The sequence below is a fragment of the Engystomops pustulosus genome, chromosome 10 (assembly GCF_040894005.1).
Source record: "Engystomops pustulosus chromosome 10, aEngPut4.maternal, whole genome shotgun sequence".
NCBI lineage: Eukaryota > Metazoa > Chordata > Amphibia > Anura > Leptodactylidae > Engystomops > Engystomops pustulosus.
Genome location: NC_092420.1, coordinates 99,365,486 through 99,382,751, shown reverse-complemented (window position 1 = coordinate 99,382,751; position 17,266 = coordinate 99,365,486). Strand labels below are relative to the sequence as shown.

Genomic DNA, 17,266 nt, shown 5'->3' with positions numbered 1-17,266 from the left:
GTGTCCTGACACTGCTGTGCTCTGTGCTCTCTGCAGCCAGTGTTCTGTATTTTCCCTGGAAAGATGTGTAATCATACCTGTGTATGTTGATAGTAGCAGCAGGACTGTGAAATATGGATTCATATTCCACAATTGTAGCTTCTTTAAGTGCACTGGGAGGGGGAGGGTGTGTCCTCACACTGCTGAGCTCTTAGCTTGCTGCATGGGGCCTCTCCCCTCTGCAGACCCCTGTAGCAGATTATTGGTTAAATTCTACAGAGGTGACTTTAAGCAGAGGGGAAAGACGAAAGCACGGCAGTGTAAGTGTGCAGCACGGCAGTGTAATGTGCAGCACAGCAGTGTAATGTGCAGCACAGCAGTGTAATGTGCAGCACAGCAGTGTAATGTACAGCACAGCAGTGTAATGTGCAGCACAGCAGTGTAATGTGCAGCACAGCAGTGTAATGTGCAGCACAGCAGTGTAATGTGCAGCACAGCAGTGTAAGTGTGCAGCACAGCAGTGTAAGTGTGCAGCACAGCAGTGTAATGTGCAGCACAGCAGTGTAATGTACGGCACAGCAGTGTAAGTGTGCAGCACAGCAGTGTAATGTGCAGCACAGCAGTGTAAGTGTGCAGCACAGCAGTGTAAGTGTGCAGCACAGCAGTGTATTGTACGGCACAGCAGTGTAATGTACGGCACAGCAGTGTAAGGTCACCCCTAGTGCAAGTTAAGCTACAATTCTCCATAGATTTCCCTTTAGTTTGATATAATTGCGGCCAATGTAAAAACAGTATGCATCAAGCTCCAGGGCTCCCTCTTGTGGTGGTCTGGAATGTGAAATAGATTTTTCAGGTTGCTCCTACCTGCTCTGGATATCCATCCATACTCCTCTGTCCTTTAGTTTGGATCAAGCAGCGTCCGGACTGAGGTCCTCTTTGTGCAGCAGGGATCTGGATGGGCAGTGGAGATTGGTACTGCTGAATGGTCACCTTGTTCATACCCCCGTCATAATGCGGCTGCTCCCTGGACCTGTGCTGCAGGCTCTGCGACCCCATCAGTGTCTGGATATGGCTACCTGCCTGTGGGTAATGTAACCCGTTAGGCAAAGCTTCAGGAAGCTGAAAAGAAGCAATTGTAACAGTACATCTCACAGGTGGAAGAGGACCTCGCGTGTGTCTGCCCCCTGCAGGCGCCTCCAGCTGCCCACTGATGTGTATGAATGCTGCTTATACTACAATCAAACCGATGTTCTGACCCATTTATGAGTGTATATGCCTAGATCAAACTCAAAGTGGACCACAGAGATGACCATCAATGCTCCAACATGACCCGAAATGACGGAAGTAGGAATATCTCTATGTCATGACAACTGCTCCTACAATCAACAAGGCCTCAAACTTAAAGAGAACCTGTCACCAGGATTTACCCCTCTAAACCACAAGCCCCTCAGGTCGGGTATGAAATGTTCTTTCTAGTATTTCTTCTTTTATGTGAAATCTCTCCCATTTAGCTATAAAAAGTCAGGTAAATATGACTCATCTCACCCTATTATCATGGGATCATGCAGTGTCACTTCACAAGCCCATATCTTCTGTTCTATAGCACCTAAAATCATGCTGCTGGTGTCATATTGAAGATAAGGATCTTGTCTTTAAGATTCCATCAGGTTCGTGGTGCCGTGAGCTACAGAACCAGATACAGGCAGCTAACGATATAGCTAGAAATGCAAGCTGCAGATAAAGATCTTTCTTAAATCCCAGTATCTCCAGTTCTGTAGCTCACAGAACCACAAGCCAGAGGTGATCTGAAAGATGAGATTCTTATCTTTCAAATGACACCTTGTTTCTAGGTACTATAGAACCAATAAAAGGATTTCTGAGGTGACCCTTCCCCTGCAACAACTAAACTTGACTCATGAAAATGGGGAGAACAGTCATATTTACCATGTGATTTGATGCATTATGAAGCAAGCATACCTGGAGAATGCTGCAGCTACACTGATGCAGGACCATATCTTGTTTAATCCCTGAGCTGAGTGGTTTTGCTGGTAAAACAATTATACCATTCAGGACCTTGGAAAAGCTGAGACAGGCTGGCTTACAAATTACACAAGCTTGAAATTACAAATGGCTGCTAAGTAAAGCATGACTAGTCAAGCACTAATGAACCTGAGCGGGATCACTCATACACAGCAGCTGGGGGATGGTGCAGCAATTGATTATTCTGTCTGGCAGGGAGAAAACACATTGCATAATCATCTGCTGCAGAGAGAAACTCTCCTGCTATGAGAAGCGGGAAAACAAGCGCTCATAATGTTATATCTGTTTTATCAGCAAAACCACTCGGCTCAATGATTAACCAAGATATGATCCTGCATCAGTGTAGCTACAGCATTCTCAGGGTATGTTTGCTTCATACTGCATCACATCACATCGTAGATTCCTTTAAATAGAGAGCATGTTTTAGAGGCCAAATAGCTTTTTCCATTGGACCAAAACCCAACCTTTTGGGTCAGTTTCCTACTTTGTAAACAGGTTTCAAGTTAAAGTTGGAGCAACAATGACCCTCAAAGTGGACATCCAGGTCCAGACAAAGGTCTTTAGATTAGTGGCCTTCATAACATAACTTCTCAATTTGGAATGTTCTGATCCAACTGTATGGATAGAACGTATCTACACATCTGGGCTCGGCTCATGAGATTTTCTTCAGCAATGATAATTTTTCTGGGGTCAAAACCAGCGACACATGTGACCGCACTGTGGGTGAAGACGGTGCAACATTAGAAAATTAGCTTCCAAGAAGCCAGATCCTACGATATCGCCCTAAGGCCGCCTCCGCACAGCTGGTCATGCATTAGTGCCACTCCTGGGGAGATGCTTTTTGAGTTACTTTTGCAGATGCATTATAATGGAGGTGGTAGCCGCTCACAATCTCTTTTGTATTGTACGGCGGCTGCACCCTGAGGGTCTGTGTGAAGCTATTATTTCAGGTGGCGGCTGATGGTTCTCAGCAGTGCTGTTACTGCAGAGACCTCCTGCCACCAGGACATTACATGGGGCAATGCACTTATCAGCCACCTGTAATTGGATTGGTCACAACTCACGCAGAGCCGGAATAAATAAGAAAGGAATAAACTGCATTCGTCTCACAGTGAGGATTGGAACAAGAGAGGAAAAGATGGAGTTTGGTTGCTATGCAGATTTTCTGCAAACTGTTCAAATTGGGTCTATATAGGGACAAAACTTGAATGTGAATGTAAATTTTGCACCTTCTTGCGGTATGAAGTTCCCATTCACCTATCTAAATGATCAATAACCTAGAGAAGCTGAGAGGAGAGTAACCTTTGTGCACGTGTAAGAACTAACTGCTGTGAGAGGGGAAGAAGGGGCTGCAGTGGACAGAGCACAGCTATGCACTACTGGAGAGCTTAGTTTGGAGTATAAATTGTGACAAACCTCCTCAGTGTCTAAAAGATACATCTAGGGTGATAGAGAACATAATGGAGGGGGTAGGAGGGGGCTGCAGCTGCAGCAGATCTACAGTATTAAATAAATGCTGTGAGAGGGGAAGAAGGGGCTGCAGTGGACAGAGCACAGCTATGCACTACTGGAGAGCTTGGCTTTGAGTATAAATTATGACAAACCTCATTGACCAAAACAATCCATCTAGGGTAATAGAGAACATAATGGAGGGGGAAGGAGGGGCTGCAGTGGACAGAGCACAGCTGGATTAAGTACCTCTTAATCAGGATATTACATAGTAGATAATATAAGAGAGAGAAGGGGAACGCATCTGCTGGAGCTTGAGTTTATGTGAAAAGAGCCTCGTGCTGTGAGAGGGGAAGAGGGAGCTGCAGAGGCAAAGAGAGAGCACAGATATTCCCTGGCTAAATAATCATAAACTTCTTCCATGACTATAAATCTAATTATTATAACACTTAATAAAGGGGAGGGCGATGCTGCTGTGGATGATATCCCTTAATAAATGTGAACGATCTACATGCTGTGAGAGGGGAAGAGGGAGCTGCAGTTAGGAGACTTGGGACATTGCATTAGGACACAAGAGAAGTAGATGTAAGAAAATACCCCAAATCTTCGCGCTGCACCACATTACTGCCCACACAGGTGCAGCATAGGGATCAGTCAGTGCAGTCATGTACCTTCTTAGTGACGGTCTCCGGCGGGACGTCCCTCCGGCCCAGTGGGTAAGGATTCCACTGGCTGATGGATATATCCTCCTGCCCATTGTCTAGGATGTTGCTCTGCTGCGATGGAGTCTGTGCAAAGAAAATGGAACAGTCACTAAATGTAACAGAAAAGTATCAAAAGGCAAATCTGGAGAAACTCGGTGATAATGTATCAGATCCAAGAAATGGAAATAGATAGAAATAATAGATAACTCCACATCACATCTCCCACAATCTCCTATTCTGTACAGGCTTTGGCAAAGTTCATTTTATTTGGTCCTGGCCATAAAGGTTTGAATTGAAGTGATAGATAGATAGATAGATAGATAGGAGATAGATAGATAGATAGGAGATAGATAGATAGATAGATAGATAGGAGATAGATAGATAGATAGGAGATAGATAGATAGATAGATAGGAGATAGATAGATAGATAGATAGGAGATAGATAGATAGATAGATAGGAGATAGATAGATAGGAGATAGACAGATAGGAGATAGATAGGAGATAGATATATATGAGATAGATAGATGGGAGATAGATATATATGAGATAGATAGATAGGAGATAGATAGATAGATAGGAGATAGATAGATAGATAGATAGATAGGAGATAGATAGATAGATAGGAGATAAATAGATAGACAGATAGATGGGAGATAGATAGATAGGAGATAGATAGATAGATAGATAAGAGATAGATAGATAGATAGATAGATAGGAGATAAATAGATAGACAGATAGATGGGAGATAGATAGATAGGAGATAGATAGATAGATAGGAGATAGATAGATAGATAGATAGGAGATAGATAGATAGATAGGAGATAGATAGATAGGAGATAGATAGATAGACAGATAGATGGGAGATAGATAGATAGATAGATAGATATGAGATAGATGGGAGATAGATAGATAGGAGATAGATAGATAGGAGATAGATAGATAGATAGGAGATAGATAGATAGATAGGAGATAGATAGGAGATAGATAGATAGGAGGGAGATAGATAGGAGATAGATAGATAGATAGGAGATAAATAGATAGATAGATAGATAGATAGATAGATAGGAGATAAATAGATAGACAGATAGATAGATATGAGATAGATAGATATGAGATAGATAGATAGGAGATAGATAGATAGATAGGAGATAGATAGATAGATAGATAGATAGATAGATAGATAGATAGGAGATCGATAGATAGATAGATAGGAGATAGATAGGAGATAGATAGATAGATAGATAGGAGATGGATAGATAGGAGATAGATAGATAGATAGATAGGAGATAGATAGATATAGATATGAGATAGATATGAGATAGATAGATAGATAGATAGGAGATAGATAGATAGATAGGAGATAGATAGATAGATAGGAGATAGATAGATATAGATATGAGATAGATATGAGATAGATAGATAGATAGATAGATAGGAGATAGATAGATAGATAGGAGATAGATAGATAGATAGATAGATAGATAGGAGATAGATAGATATATAGACAGATAGGAGATAGATAGATAGGAGATGGATAGATAGGAGATAGATAGATAGATAGATAGGAGATAGATAGATATAGATATGAGATAGATATGAGATAGATAGATAGGAGATAGATAGATAGATAGGAGATAGATAGATAGATAGATAGGAGATAGATAGATAGATAGATAGATAGATAGATAGATAGATATATAGACAGATAGGAGATAGATAGATAGATAGATAGATAGATAGGAGATAGATAGATAGATAGATTGGAGATAGATAGATAGATTGGAAATAGAGAAGGGAATCGGCAGCGCTGTGTCAAGACCAGTCAGGTTGAGTTTCCAAGATGAGAATTTAGTTGAAACAGTTATAAACAGATACATTTTATTTGAAATGAGATAGATATATAATAGATGTATGTGAGATAGAGACAGATATGACAGAAATATATGACCTAGAGGGATAGATTTGAGAGAATAGATCTATAGGAAGATGAATAGACACCAGACTCCTGAGAGGGGACATTACTACATGAGCCTCATCTTAAAGGGATGTTCCCACTGCGGTAAATTCATGTTATTTGTTTGTATGATGAAAAATATTACAATTTTCCATTATACTTTCTGCATCTATTGGTTTTCTGGATCTCTGCTTGCTGTCCCTCTATAGAAAACTTCTGTTTATGTGCAGTGGATAGAAATCTGCCCATGGTCACACAGGTGAGCGGCTCGTTAGTATCACAGAGAGTAATCAGAGCTGTGTGATATAGCGAGCCGTGCACCTGTGTGATATAACGAGCCGTGCACCTGTGATATAATGAGCCGTGCACCTGTGTGATATAATGAGCCGTGCACCTGTGTGATATAATGAGCCGTGCACCTGTGTGATATAGCGAGCCTTGCACCTGTGTGCTATAGCGAGCCTGCACCTGTGTGATATAGCGAGACGCGCACCTGTGTGATATAGCGAGCCGTGCACCTGTGTGATATAACGAGCCGTGCACCTGTGTGATATAACGAGCCGAGCACCTGTGTGATATAACGAGCCGCGCACCTGTGTGATATAACGAGCCGAGCACCTGTGTGATATAACGAGCCGCGCACCTGTGTGATATAACGAGCCGTGCACCTGTGTGATATAGCGAGCCGCGCACCTGTGTGATATAGCGAGCCGCGCACCTGTGTAATATAGCGAGCCGTGCACCTGTGTGATATAACGAGCCGTGCACCTGTGTGATATAGCGAGCCGTGCACCTGTGTGATATAGCGAGCCGTGCACCTGTGTGATATAACGAGCCGTGCACCTGTGTGATATAGCGAGCCGTGCACCTGTGTGATATAGCGAGCCGCGCACCTGTGTGATATAACGAGCCGCGCACCTGTGTGATATAGCGAGACGTGCACCTGTGTGATATAGCGAGACGTGCACCTGTGTGATATAACGAGCCGCGCACCTGTGTGATATAACGAGCCGTGCACCTGTGTGATATAGCGAGCCGTGCACCTGTGTGATATAGCGAGCCGTGCACCTGTGTGATATAACGAGCCGCGCACCTGTGTGATATAACGAGCCGTGCACCTGTGTGATATAGCGAGACGTGCACCTGTGTGATATAGCGAGACGTGCACCTGTGTGATATAGCGAGACGTGCTCACCACTGGAAATAAACAATGAAGCTTTCTATAGCGGGACAGCAAGCAGAGATGTAGAAGAAGATTATTATTAGTATATCATTATTCAAACAAACAATATCCATTACTTGCGGAAATGGGAACATCCCTTTAGCTTTATCCGGATTTGTTAATTTTGTATTAAATATCTGTGATTTCACGTAACTGTTCCCCTCATGTATCCTCTGTGGGGTAGCAGGTAGCTCTCCTTATATTTAGGCGCGGGTCACATGACCTATCCGCTGTGTCACTGTATGTGATTCACACAGCGAGGCGCGAGGCACACCGCGCCTCACACACGGCCGCTGCTTTCATGGAAGGTTATTTTTAATCCCTGCTATATTTGCTAATGAGTGAGCACCTTAACCCATCGCCTGCTGAAAGATAAGCGACAAAGGGTTAATGAGAAAGAGATCGGGAAGCATCATCCGTGTTCATAGGATTCTACACTACAGACAGTAGGGACTCACCCAGCTTTCTATGGATAGCGCCAATGTTATAGTGTTACTTGTCAGTCTAGTATTGGATTGTACTGTTCTTATGTAGAACTATGTGTCTCCATGGCTACAGACTACAAACCAACCTCTCTGTAGTCTGATCCTGCAGTCAGGTGTAATTTTCTCTCCTCTCTCTGTATAAGAAGGGGCAGAGGAGGAGGAGGAGTGTCACCTGACTGCAGGATTAGGCGCTGCTATGTGGAGTCACATAAGGTCTACATGGGAGCTGTGTACAAAAAACGGCAGAGGTTTTTTTTCATTAAAAAAAGAAGAAAAACTTACGGATTTAATTTGTGTATTACTGCTGCAACAGTCATTTATTTTTTAATTGTTTCTTGAATTTCCAAAACCGAAGGTGGGGGGGGGGGGTTCTGTTCTAAAAATCTAGATTAGATATAGAATTATAATCCCATAGACAATGCGCCTGTTATTCAGACGAGTCCGTATATGAAGCGTCTTCTGCTGCGAGGCAGTGACACATCCGCGCAGGCGCATTGTCCATAGGAACAGGGGGAGGGGCATTTATCTTGCAGGGAATTCTGAGGCCGATGACTTTTTCACACTTTGATGCACGGACCTGTGCACGGTGTCGTCTTTGTGGCACGTGCCGGCGTTGTAATTTCTATCAATGCGGGATCTATATGTCTGTCTGATCATTTTTTATTCAAATATCCATGGAAGGAAAAATGGAGAATAATTGGCGATGCGCACCTTCAGGCGCCGTGTTCCCAAAGGTATTTTGGGACGCGGTGATACATGTTTAGGATTTTTACTGTTTATTTTTATATGTGATGTAGGGAAAGGGGGTGGATTATACGTTTCCTCTGTATATTACTATACTGTACATTTATAGTCACTTTTCTCTCATTGCTGCCATGGGCTGGGTATAGGATCATTATACATGGCGAGCCCCAAGAGTCTCCATAAGACTGTAGACTCCCATGGCAACCGATGGCACCCTCAGATGATTGGGGAGGGTGGGCGGAGATCGGCTATCCAAAATGGAAGCACGGGGGTCCATCTGCATCTCCCGGCTGTGATGTGTATGGAGAGAGCTCAGCCCGTGAGCTCCAGGACGTAATAGGATTTCCTCATGCACGAATCGCTTCATTGTAACTTGTTTATATCTGTTGTGTCTGCATGAAATAAAATGTGGCAGTTTTTGGCTACACTCACATTGCTCATGGTGATTTGGTCTGTGTATTGTGTGTTGGCTATACTAGGGTTACCAGGCTGTGCAGAACCTCTTTTATTGCTTTGTAAGTGTCCCTGGTTGATCATGACGGATTTTGATGGTAGATGTCAGGGTTCTGGTTCTGTGGACCCTCTGGACCACTGCAGGAGATGGTACTAGCTGACACCTGGTAGTGGCACCCGGTCTTCACCAGAGCCCGCCACAAAGCGGGATGGTTTAGCTGCGGCCGGTACCACCAGGTCATTCCACAGGTGCGACTAGCCCGCGGTGGCAGCCAAGCAGGAAATGCAGGACACAGTCTGAGCCCGGGAGGACAGCGCAGGAAGGAACACTGGGACTCACACGGGAGCAGGATCACGGCACAGGAACGCAGGAACAGACTGGAGCACGGGAACAGGATCACAGAACACTGGAGCAGGAACACGTGAACACAGAGGGGCTTTCACTTCACGAGGAAGGCTTGGAGATCCGTCGGGAAATGATGGGAGCCGCCAGATTGAATAGCAGACCCCAATTACCTGTGCGCTGGGCCTTTAAATCTCTGAGTGCCACCGCGCACGCACCTTAGGGAGCAGGGACGTGGCGGGGCCTAGGCCGGACGGGATCGTGGAGAGGTAAGTCCGGAGAGGGGCGGGGGTGTGTCCGCGATCCGTGATGTGGATTGCGGGAGCACCCATGAAAGTAGATTTAAGTAAATTTTGGAAAATATTACAAATGGTCAGACTTCGATGATGAAATGTTAGTCCCTAGGATACCTTTAAATGTTGGGACACCTCCATCGAGTTGATAGTTTGGAGGTTGATACTTTTACAAGGCTCTTTATTCCGTGCAGCTGTTACACTGTATCTCTTAGGTGTCAGAATACATTGATTACACCGGACACAATCTTCCCTACGACCAGACACGGTCAGGATTTCTAAGAAGCTTCCGCTGTGACACATGAATCTAAGATTTAAGACTTGCAGCCCCTGCGCCGCTATAAATGACTGCTCACCGATTCATTGCGCTCTCAATTACAGATGACAGCGGCCGCTATTCCCACATTCACAGGAATATTACAAGTTGTGTCACGCCCAAGGTTTTTCCTTCCAGGTCAGAAGAATTTATTATTTTACAAGATATTCATAAGTCATTTTTAGAACAGGTCAAAACCAGTGAATAATTCTGATACAAAGCTCCTGCATAGAAGCCAAGTTACACAGTAATACACTGCTCAGAACCATAAAGGGAACACTAAACAACACAATATAACTTCAAGTAAGTGAAACTTCTGTGAAACCAAACTGTGCACCCACAGTGATTGACACAATTTCACAGGTAAATAAGAAGACATACTCAATAAAGTAATGGTTCTGCAGGTGGGGACCACAGACCACTGCTCAGTACCAATGCTTTCCGACTGATGCTTTCACACCTGTGGTAGCAAGAGATGGACTATACAATCTACACAAATGGCTCAGGTGGTGCAGCTCATCCAGGAGGCACATCAATGCAAGCTGTGCAAGGTTTGCTGTATTGGTTTGGTAGTGTCCAGAGGCTGGAGGCGCTACCAGAAAACAGGCCAGTACACCAGGAAACAGGCCAGTAAACTAGGAGACATGGAGGAGCAGATACCAGGAGACAGGCCAGTACACCAGGAGACATGGAGGAGATACCAAGAGACATGAAGTAGGAGCAGATACCAGGAGACATGAAGGAGGAGCAGATACCAGGAGACATGTCAGTACACCAGGAGACATGGAGGAGGAGGTACCAGGAGACAGGCCAGTACACCAGGAGAGATGGAGGAGGAGGTACAAGGAGACAGGCCAGTACACCAGGAGAGATGGAGGAGGAGGTACCAGGAGACAGGCCAGTACACCAGGAGAGATGGAGGAGGAGGTACCAGGAGACAGGGCAGTACACCAGGAGAGATGGAGGAGGAGGTACCAGGAGACAGGCCAGTACACCAGGAGAGATGGAGGAGGAGGTACCAGGAGACAGGGCAGAACACCGGGACACGTGGAGAGGGCTGTAGTAGGGCAACCGCTACCTCCACCTTTGTGCAAGGAGGAACATGAAGAGCACTGCCAGAGCCCTGAAAAATGACCTCCATGAGGATGGTATGAGGAACCGACATCCACAGACCACATGTGTTACATGGATCCATATACTCACACTGCTGTGCTCTTGGCTCTTTGCACAGTCCCCCCCCCCCCCTTCCTTCTGAATGAATGCTGTAGTATCTAAACAGAAGACTTGTGAAGCTTATGGGTCGGCAGAGAGTGTATGGACTGTAAGTGCCAGGATGTGGAGCTTGTTATATGGTTTGGCTACTGTGCACTGGATGACATAGGAGGAGGGTACAACATGAGAGACCCTCCCCCGGACCAACCACATCCAGATCAGCCCCCGATCCTGGCGAATCTGGTCAATATAGGGAAATAATGGATGTGTAATGTCTACTTCCCCATTAGATGTCTGGGCAGTGGTGTATTCCCCCTGCCTACTTCTCATTTGGTAAAAGGAAAAAATGGAAATATCCAGAGCCAGGTTTGTATAACGGCACAGAGCAGCGGGTCTGGATCTACGTGTATCTGCGGCAGAGCTCGGCCCGTGAAGGACTTTGTTGTCTTAATAATTAAAATCCTATTACTTTTGGGAAGTGATTTGTGGCTACAGGAGGATTGTGCCGATGTATTTCTGATCACATGAATCCATTGTAGCTGTGGCCCTTACACCAAGGTACAACTACCCCGGAATGGGTGTAAAGAAGAAGGTGTACAGTATATCATCTATTACACTGGTTCTAGGGGTTGTATCCTGTTGTTGATACATTACAACACTGATACTTCCTGTCATCAATTACAGTTAATCCGGTTGTAAAAAGACACAGGTGCATCAAGGAAGGGAAGGGATTTAGGGGAAACAATTCTATATAACGTAACCATCAATGTTATTTAGATGAAAAATGGCATCTAGACCCTTCTTGAAGCTCTCTGCTGTCCCTGCTGTGACCGGCGCCTGAGCTCTCTGCTGTCCCTGCTGTGACCAGCGCCTGAGCTCTCTGCTGTCCCTGCTGTGACCAGCGCCTGAGCTCTCTGCTGTCCCTGCTGTGACCAGCGCCTCAGCTCTCTGCTGTCCCTGCTGTGACCAGCGCCTCAGCTCTCTGCTGTCCCTGCTGTGACCAGCGCCTCAGCTCTCTGCTGTCCCTGCTGTGACCAGCGCCTCAGCTCTCTGCTGTCCCTGCTGTGACCAGCGCCTCAGCTCTCTGCTGTCCCTGCTGTGACCAGCGCCTGAGCTCTCTCCTGTCCCTGCTGTGACCAGCGCCTGAGCTCTCTGCTGTCCCTGCTGTGACCAGCGCCTGAGCTCTCTGCTGTCCCTGCTGTGACCGGCGCCTGAGCTCTCTGCTGTCCCTGCTGTGACCGGCGCCTGAGCTCTCTGCTGTCCCTGCTGTGACCGGCGCCTGAGCTCTCTGCTGTCCCTGCTGTGACCGGCGCCTGAGCTCTCTGCTGTCCCTGCTGTGACCGGCGCCTGAGCTCTCTGCTGTCCCTGCTGTGACCGGCTCCTGAGCTCTCTGCTGTCCCTGCTGTGACCGGCGCCTGAGCCCTCTGCTGTCTCTGCTGTGACCAGCGCCTGAGCTCTCTGCTGTCCCTGCTGTGACCAGCTCCTGAGCTCTCTGCTGTCCCTGCTGTGACCAGCTCCTGAGCTCTCTGCTGTCCCTGCTGTGACCAGCTCCTGAGCTCTCTGCTGTCCCTGCTGTGACCAGCTCCTGAGCTCTCTGCTGTCCCTGCTGTGACCAGCGCCTGAGCTCTCTGCTGTCCCTGTTGTGACCAGCACCTGAGCTCTCTGCTGCCCCTGCTGTGACCAGCGCCTGAGCTCCCTGCTGTCCCTGCTGTGACCTGCGCCTGAGCTCTCTGCTGTCCCTGCTGTGACCAGCGCCTGAGCTCTCTGCTGTCCCTGCTGTGACCAGCGCCTGAGCTCTCTGCTGTCCCTGCTGTGACCAGCGCCTGAGCTCTCTGCTGTCCCTGCTGTGACCAGCGCCTGAGCTCTCTGCTGTCCCTGCTGTGACCAGCGCCTGAGCTCTCTGCTGTCCCTGCTGTGACCAGCGCCTGAGCTCTCTGCTGTCCCTGCTGTGACCAGCGCCTGAGCTCTCTGCTATCCCTGCTGTGACCAGCGCCTGAGCTCTCTGCTGTCCCTGCTGTGCTCTGCTCCTGAGCTCTCTGCTGTCCCTGCTGTGACCAGCGCCTGAGCTCTCTGCTGTCCCTGCTGTGACCAGCGCCTGAGCTCTCTGCTGTCCCTGCTGTGCTCTGCTCCTGAGCTCTCTGCTGTCCCTGCTGTGACCAGCGCCTGAGCTCTCTGCTGTCCCTGCTGTGACCAACGCCTGAGCTCTCTGCTGTCCCTGCTGTGACCAGCCCCTGAGCTCTCTGCTGTCCCTGCTGTGACCGGCACCTGAGCTCTCTGCTGTCCCTGCTGTGACCAGCGCCTGAGCTCTCTGCTGTCCCTGCTGTGACCAGCGCCTGAGCTCTCTGCTGTCCCTGCTGTGACCAGCGCCTGAGCTCGGCTATTCCACAGTTCACATTCAGTTTGCTGGCAGACTTTACATATTCTTTTCAGTGTAAACTGCTTGCACATGTATTTAAGAATTATTATTTTATTATTTAAGAAGTTTCCTTTTGTGTTACAGCTGCACTATTCTTCATGCAACAAATTTTGTCAGTGAAGGGGGCTCAGTCGGACCATGCACCAGATTTATCATGCAAAGTCTGAAAGAAACCCCGCCCCTCTCCATAGGGGAACATTACGCACGGAGCCATATTCCAGAGAAAGGCAGGACATGTCCTATCTTTCTTCCGACTATGGAACGGTACAGTGCCACCCGTACCGCTCCCGTTGGGCTCCGTGCACCCATACGTTCCCCATACGTTCGTGTGAATGTAGCCTTAAAGGTGCACCAAAAAAAAGGGTGGTGCACACAGTCAGAGCAGCGCAGAGTACACACGTGTCCGGACCTGTGTGATGGGTCATTTTTTGTGTAATGAGCTTACGTTTTCATTGCCATCATTTTGAGGACTGTGTGACCTTTTATTATCTTTTATTACATTTTCTATGTGATGTAAAATGGTGTAAAAGTCGCGTTTCGGACATCTGGGCGCTATTTTCCGTTATGGGGTTCACCGCCGGCAATAACTGTTTTTATATTTGATAGATCGGCCATTTTGAGACGCAGCGATAGATAACGGGTTTGTGATTTTTACTGTTTATTACGTTTTATAATAGTTCTAGGGAAAGGGGGTGATTAGAATTTTTAGTTTTTTGAAATTTTTTTATTATTATTATATATATTATATTATTATAAATTATATTAACTTTTTTGAAACAATTTTATTTTTTAGACTCTCTGGGGTACTTTGACCCTCGATGGACTGTTCGTTCCTACTGTACTGCAGTATGTGGCATTTTTACACAGTATTCATTACATTGAGCCACTGGCTCATTGTAACGAAACTGCAGATGCCATGCAGCCTCAGCTCTGACGAAGACCCGAGGCTGTCCGATAACATCCCAGGGAGCGACGATCAGAACAAATAGCCCTCTTCATACCACCTTAGCACCTCTGACGCTGTACATGTATGGGGCAGAGCATGGAGAGGTTACTAATCCTTGTGATCTAGAGAAGTAAAGGGCTATTGGTATGATTTGTCATGGCACAGGTTAGTAATCCTTGTGTCTAGGGTAGTAGAAGGGGTATTGGTGGTACAGGTAGACTAGGGTAGTAGAAGGGGTATTGGTGGTATAGATAGACTAGGGTAGTAGAAGGGGTATTGGTAGTATAGGTAGACTAGGGTAGTAGAAGGGGTATTGGTAGTGTAGATAGACTAGGGTAGTAGAAGGGGTATTGGTAGTATAGATAGACTAGGGTAGTAGAAGGGGTATTGGTAGTATAGATAGACTAGGGTAGTAGAAGGGGTATTGGTGGTATAGGTAGACTAGGGTAGTAGAAGGGGTATTGGTGGTATAGGTAGACTAGGGTAGTAGAAGGGGTATTGGTGGTATAGATAGACTAGGGTAGTAGAAGGGGTATTGGTGGTATAGGTAGACTAGGGTAGTAGAAGGGGTATTGGTGGTATAGGTAGACTAGGGTAGTAGAAGGGCTATTGGTGGTATAGGTAGACTAGGGTAGTAGAAGGGCTATTGGTAGTATAGGGGGGGCTCACCCCTGAATCTTCCCAAAACTTCCAACCTAAAGATCTGGTTTCCTGCAGTAACAGACAGACCACAGATACAGATATACAGACGCAGTATACAATGTGTCCACTTACTATATCCCGGGGGTGTAATAAGCTGCATACACAGACACACAGTGCGGAGACAGGGGGCTCCAGGTAAGTGACCATCACGTCTCATATCCATGTAAGTGCTTTGTGCCGATGGACACATTCCTCTATTTATTACGGATTGCTACTGAACTGAAACTAATTACAAAGTATCTGCTTCCCGTCCGGCTAATGGAGGACACAGATAGAGGCCAATTTACCCGAAAATGCCTGCGGAGAAGCTTCCACGTGGCCGGGCGCCAACCATACAGCTCAGTGGGAAATGGGTACTTTTCATTGAGCAATGTATTTTCCCCATGTATTGTCAGTATATCCGTGCCCCTCAGGGTAATGTATACACTGTCCATGAGGGTCCTACATCTGCTCCACTTATCCGTCCAGAATCTCTAGGATTCTCTAGATTACAGCTCAAGAAGAATGACACAATGGGGGTCATTTACTAAGGGCCCGATTCGCGTTTTCCCGACGTGTTACCCGAATATTTCCGATTTGCGCCGATTTTCCCTGAATTGCTCCGGGTTTTTGGCGCACGAGATCGGATTGTGGCGCATCGGCGCCGGCATGCACGCGATAGAAATCAGGGGGGGGGGGGGGTAGGGCTAGTCGAACGAAAACCTGACGGATTCGGAAAAACCGCCACATTTAAAAAAAAAAAAAGAAGTGTCGCGGGATTCGCGCTTACCTTCACTTGGTCTGGCTTGGTGAAGATCAGTGCATTCCGGGGAACTTCAGCGCAGCAGCGCGACCTGGTGGACGTCGGAGGAACTACCTTAGTGAATCGCCAGAAGACCCGAATCCTCCGCAGAGAACGCGCCGCTGGATCGCGAATGGACCGGGTAAGTAAATCTGCCCCATTGTTTCCAAAACGAGCCTTAGGTTCCATGACAACCCAGCACCTCAAACATTGGGGCGGTGCTTAAATGAATAAATATGATAACGTAATTACATTGTTCATTGTTGGGGTCAATGGGGCACATTTACTTACCCGGTCCATTTGCGTTCCAGCGGCGGCTTCTCTGACGAGCGTTTGGGACTTCCGGCGATTCATGAAGGTCCTGCGCCCGATGTCCACAATTTTTTTTTTTAAATGCAGCGTTTTTTTACGAATCCGTTGAATTTTCGTTCGGCCACGCCCCCGATTTCCGTCGCGTGCATGCCAGCGCCGATGCGGCACAATCCGATCGCGTGCGCCAAAATCCCGGGGCAATTCAGGGAAAACCGGCACAAATCGGAAATATTTGGGTAACACGTTGGGAAAACGCAAATCGGCCCCTTAGTAAATGACCCCCAATGTCTGACCCATAGCAGTACCTTCTAATCCACCGACAAGAATATAATCTGGCAGTGATTGCCCCATTAGGGTGACGTATAGCGCCAAATACAATGAAGGAAATTGAAGATGGACACAATTTCCTTAAGAAGAAACCAATAAGACCTGCATGGCTTCATATCCTTAATACCAAAGCCACACTGTTTTATAACCTCTATCTCTACCATTAATAACCATCCTGATAACCCAGGGACATTACTCATAGATCCAGGTACCGGGACTGCGGCATCTTCTTATATTTGTTATCCACTTTTAAAATTATGCTAATGAGCCAGAAGCCAGAACCCCTTTGTGCTGTAGCTTCACAGGCTGTTACATTGTGTATCACCTTCCCCCTGCTCCCTCAGAACATCCCTCCTGCCTCAGTCTGATGTAATCTAACAACGCCAGAAGTTTCAGCACACTGTGGGAGGGGGAAGTTCTCCTGCACAGTGTAACAGCCTCTAAAGCTACTGCATGGTAGGGCTTGAGTAACAACCACCTGAGGCCTTCTGCCTCATTAGCATGATTGTAAAAGTTGATATTAGAAGGAAGAGGCGATGGATAACAGATATGAGAAGATCCCACAGTCCCGGTGCCTGGATCTATGA

General features: G+C 46.6%; 1 protein-coding gene across 9 annotated transcripts in view; it reads right to left on the bottom strand.

The window, feature by feature from the left end:
• LRRC7 (leucine rich repeat containing 7) overlaps positions 1–17,266 on the bottom strand; it is a 221,160-nt gene that overhangs the window by 16,593 nt on the left and 187,301 nt on the right. For 6 of the 9 annotated variants that reach the window (XM_072128545.1, XM_072128537.1, XM_072128540.1 and 3 more), the window contains 2 exons: positions 4,140–4,256; positions 844–1,098 (listed from right to left, as the gene is read on the bottom strand). In XM_072128545.1, the coding sequence (XP_071984646.1) occupies positions 844–1,098; positions 4,140–4,256 (372 nt within the window). The remainder of the gene's footprint in view (positions 1–843; positions 1,099–4,139; positions 4,257–17,266) is intronic. The other 3 variants (XM_072128542.1, XM_072128538.1, XM_072128544.1) reach the window with 1 other exon arrangement.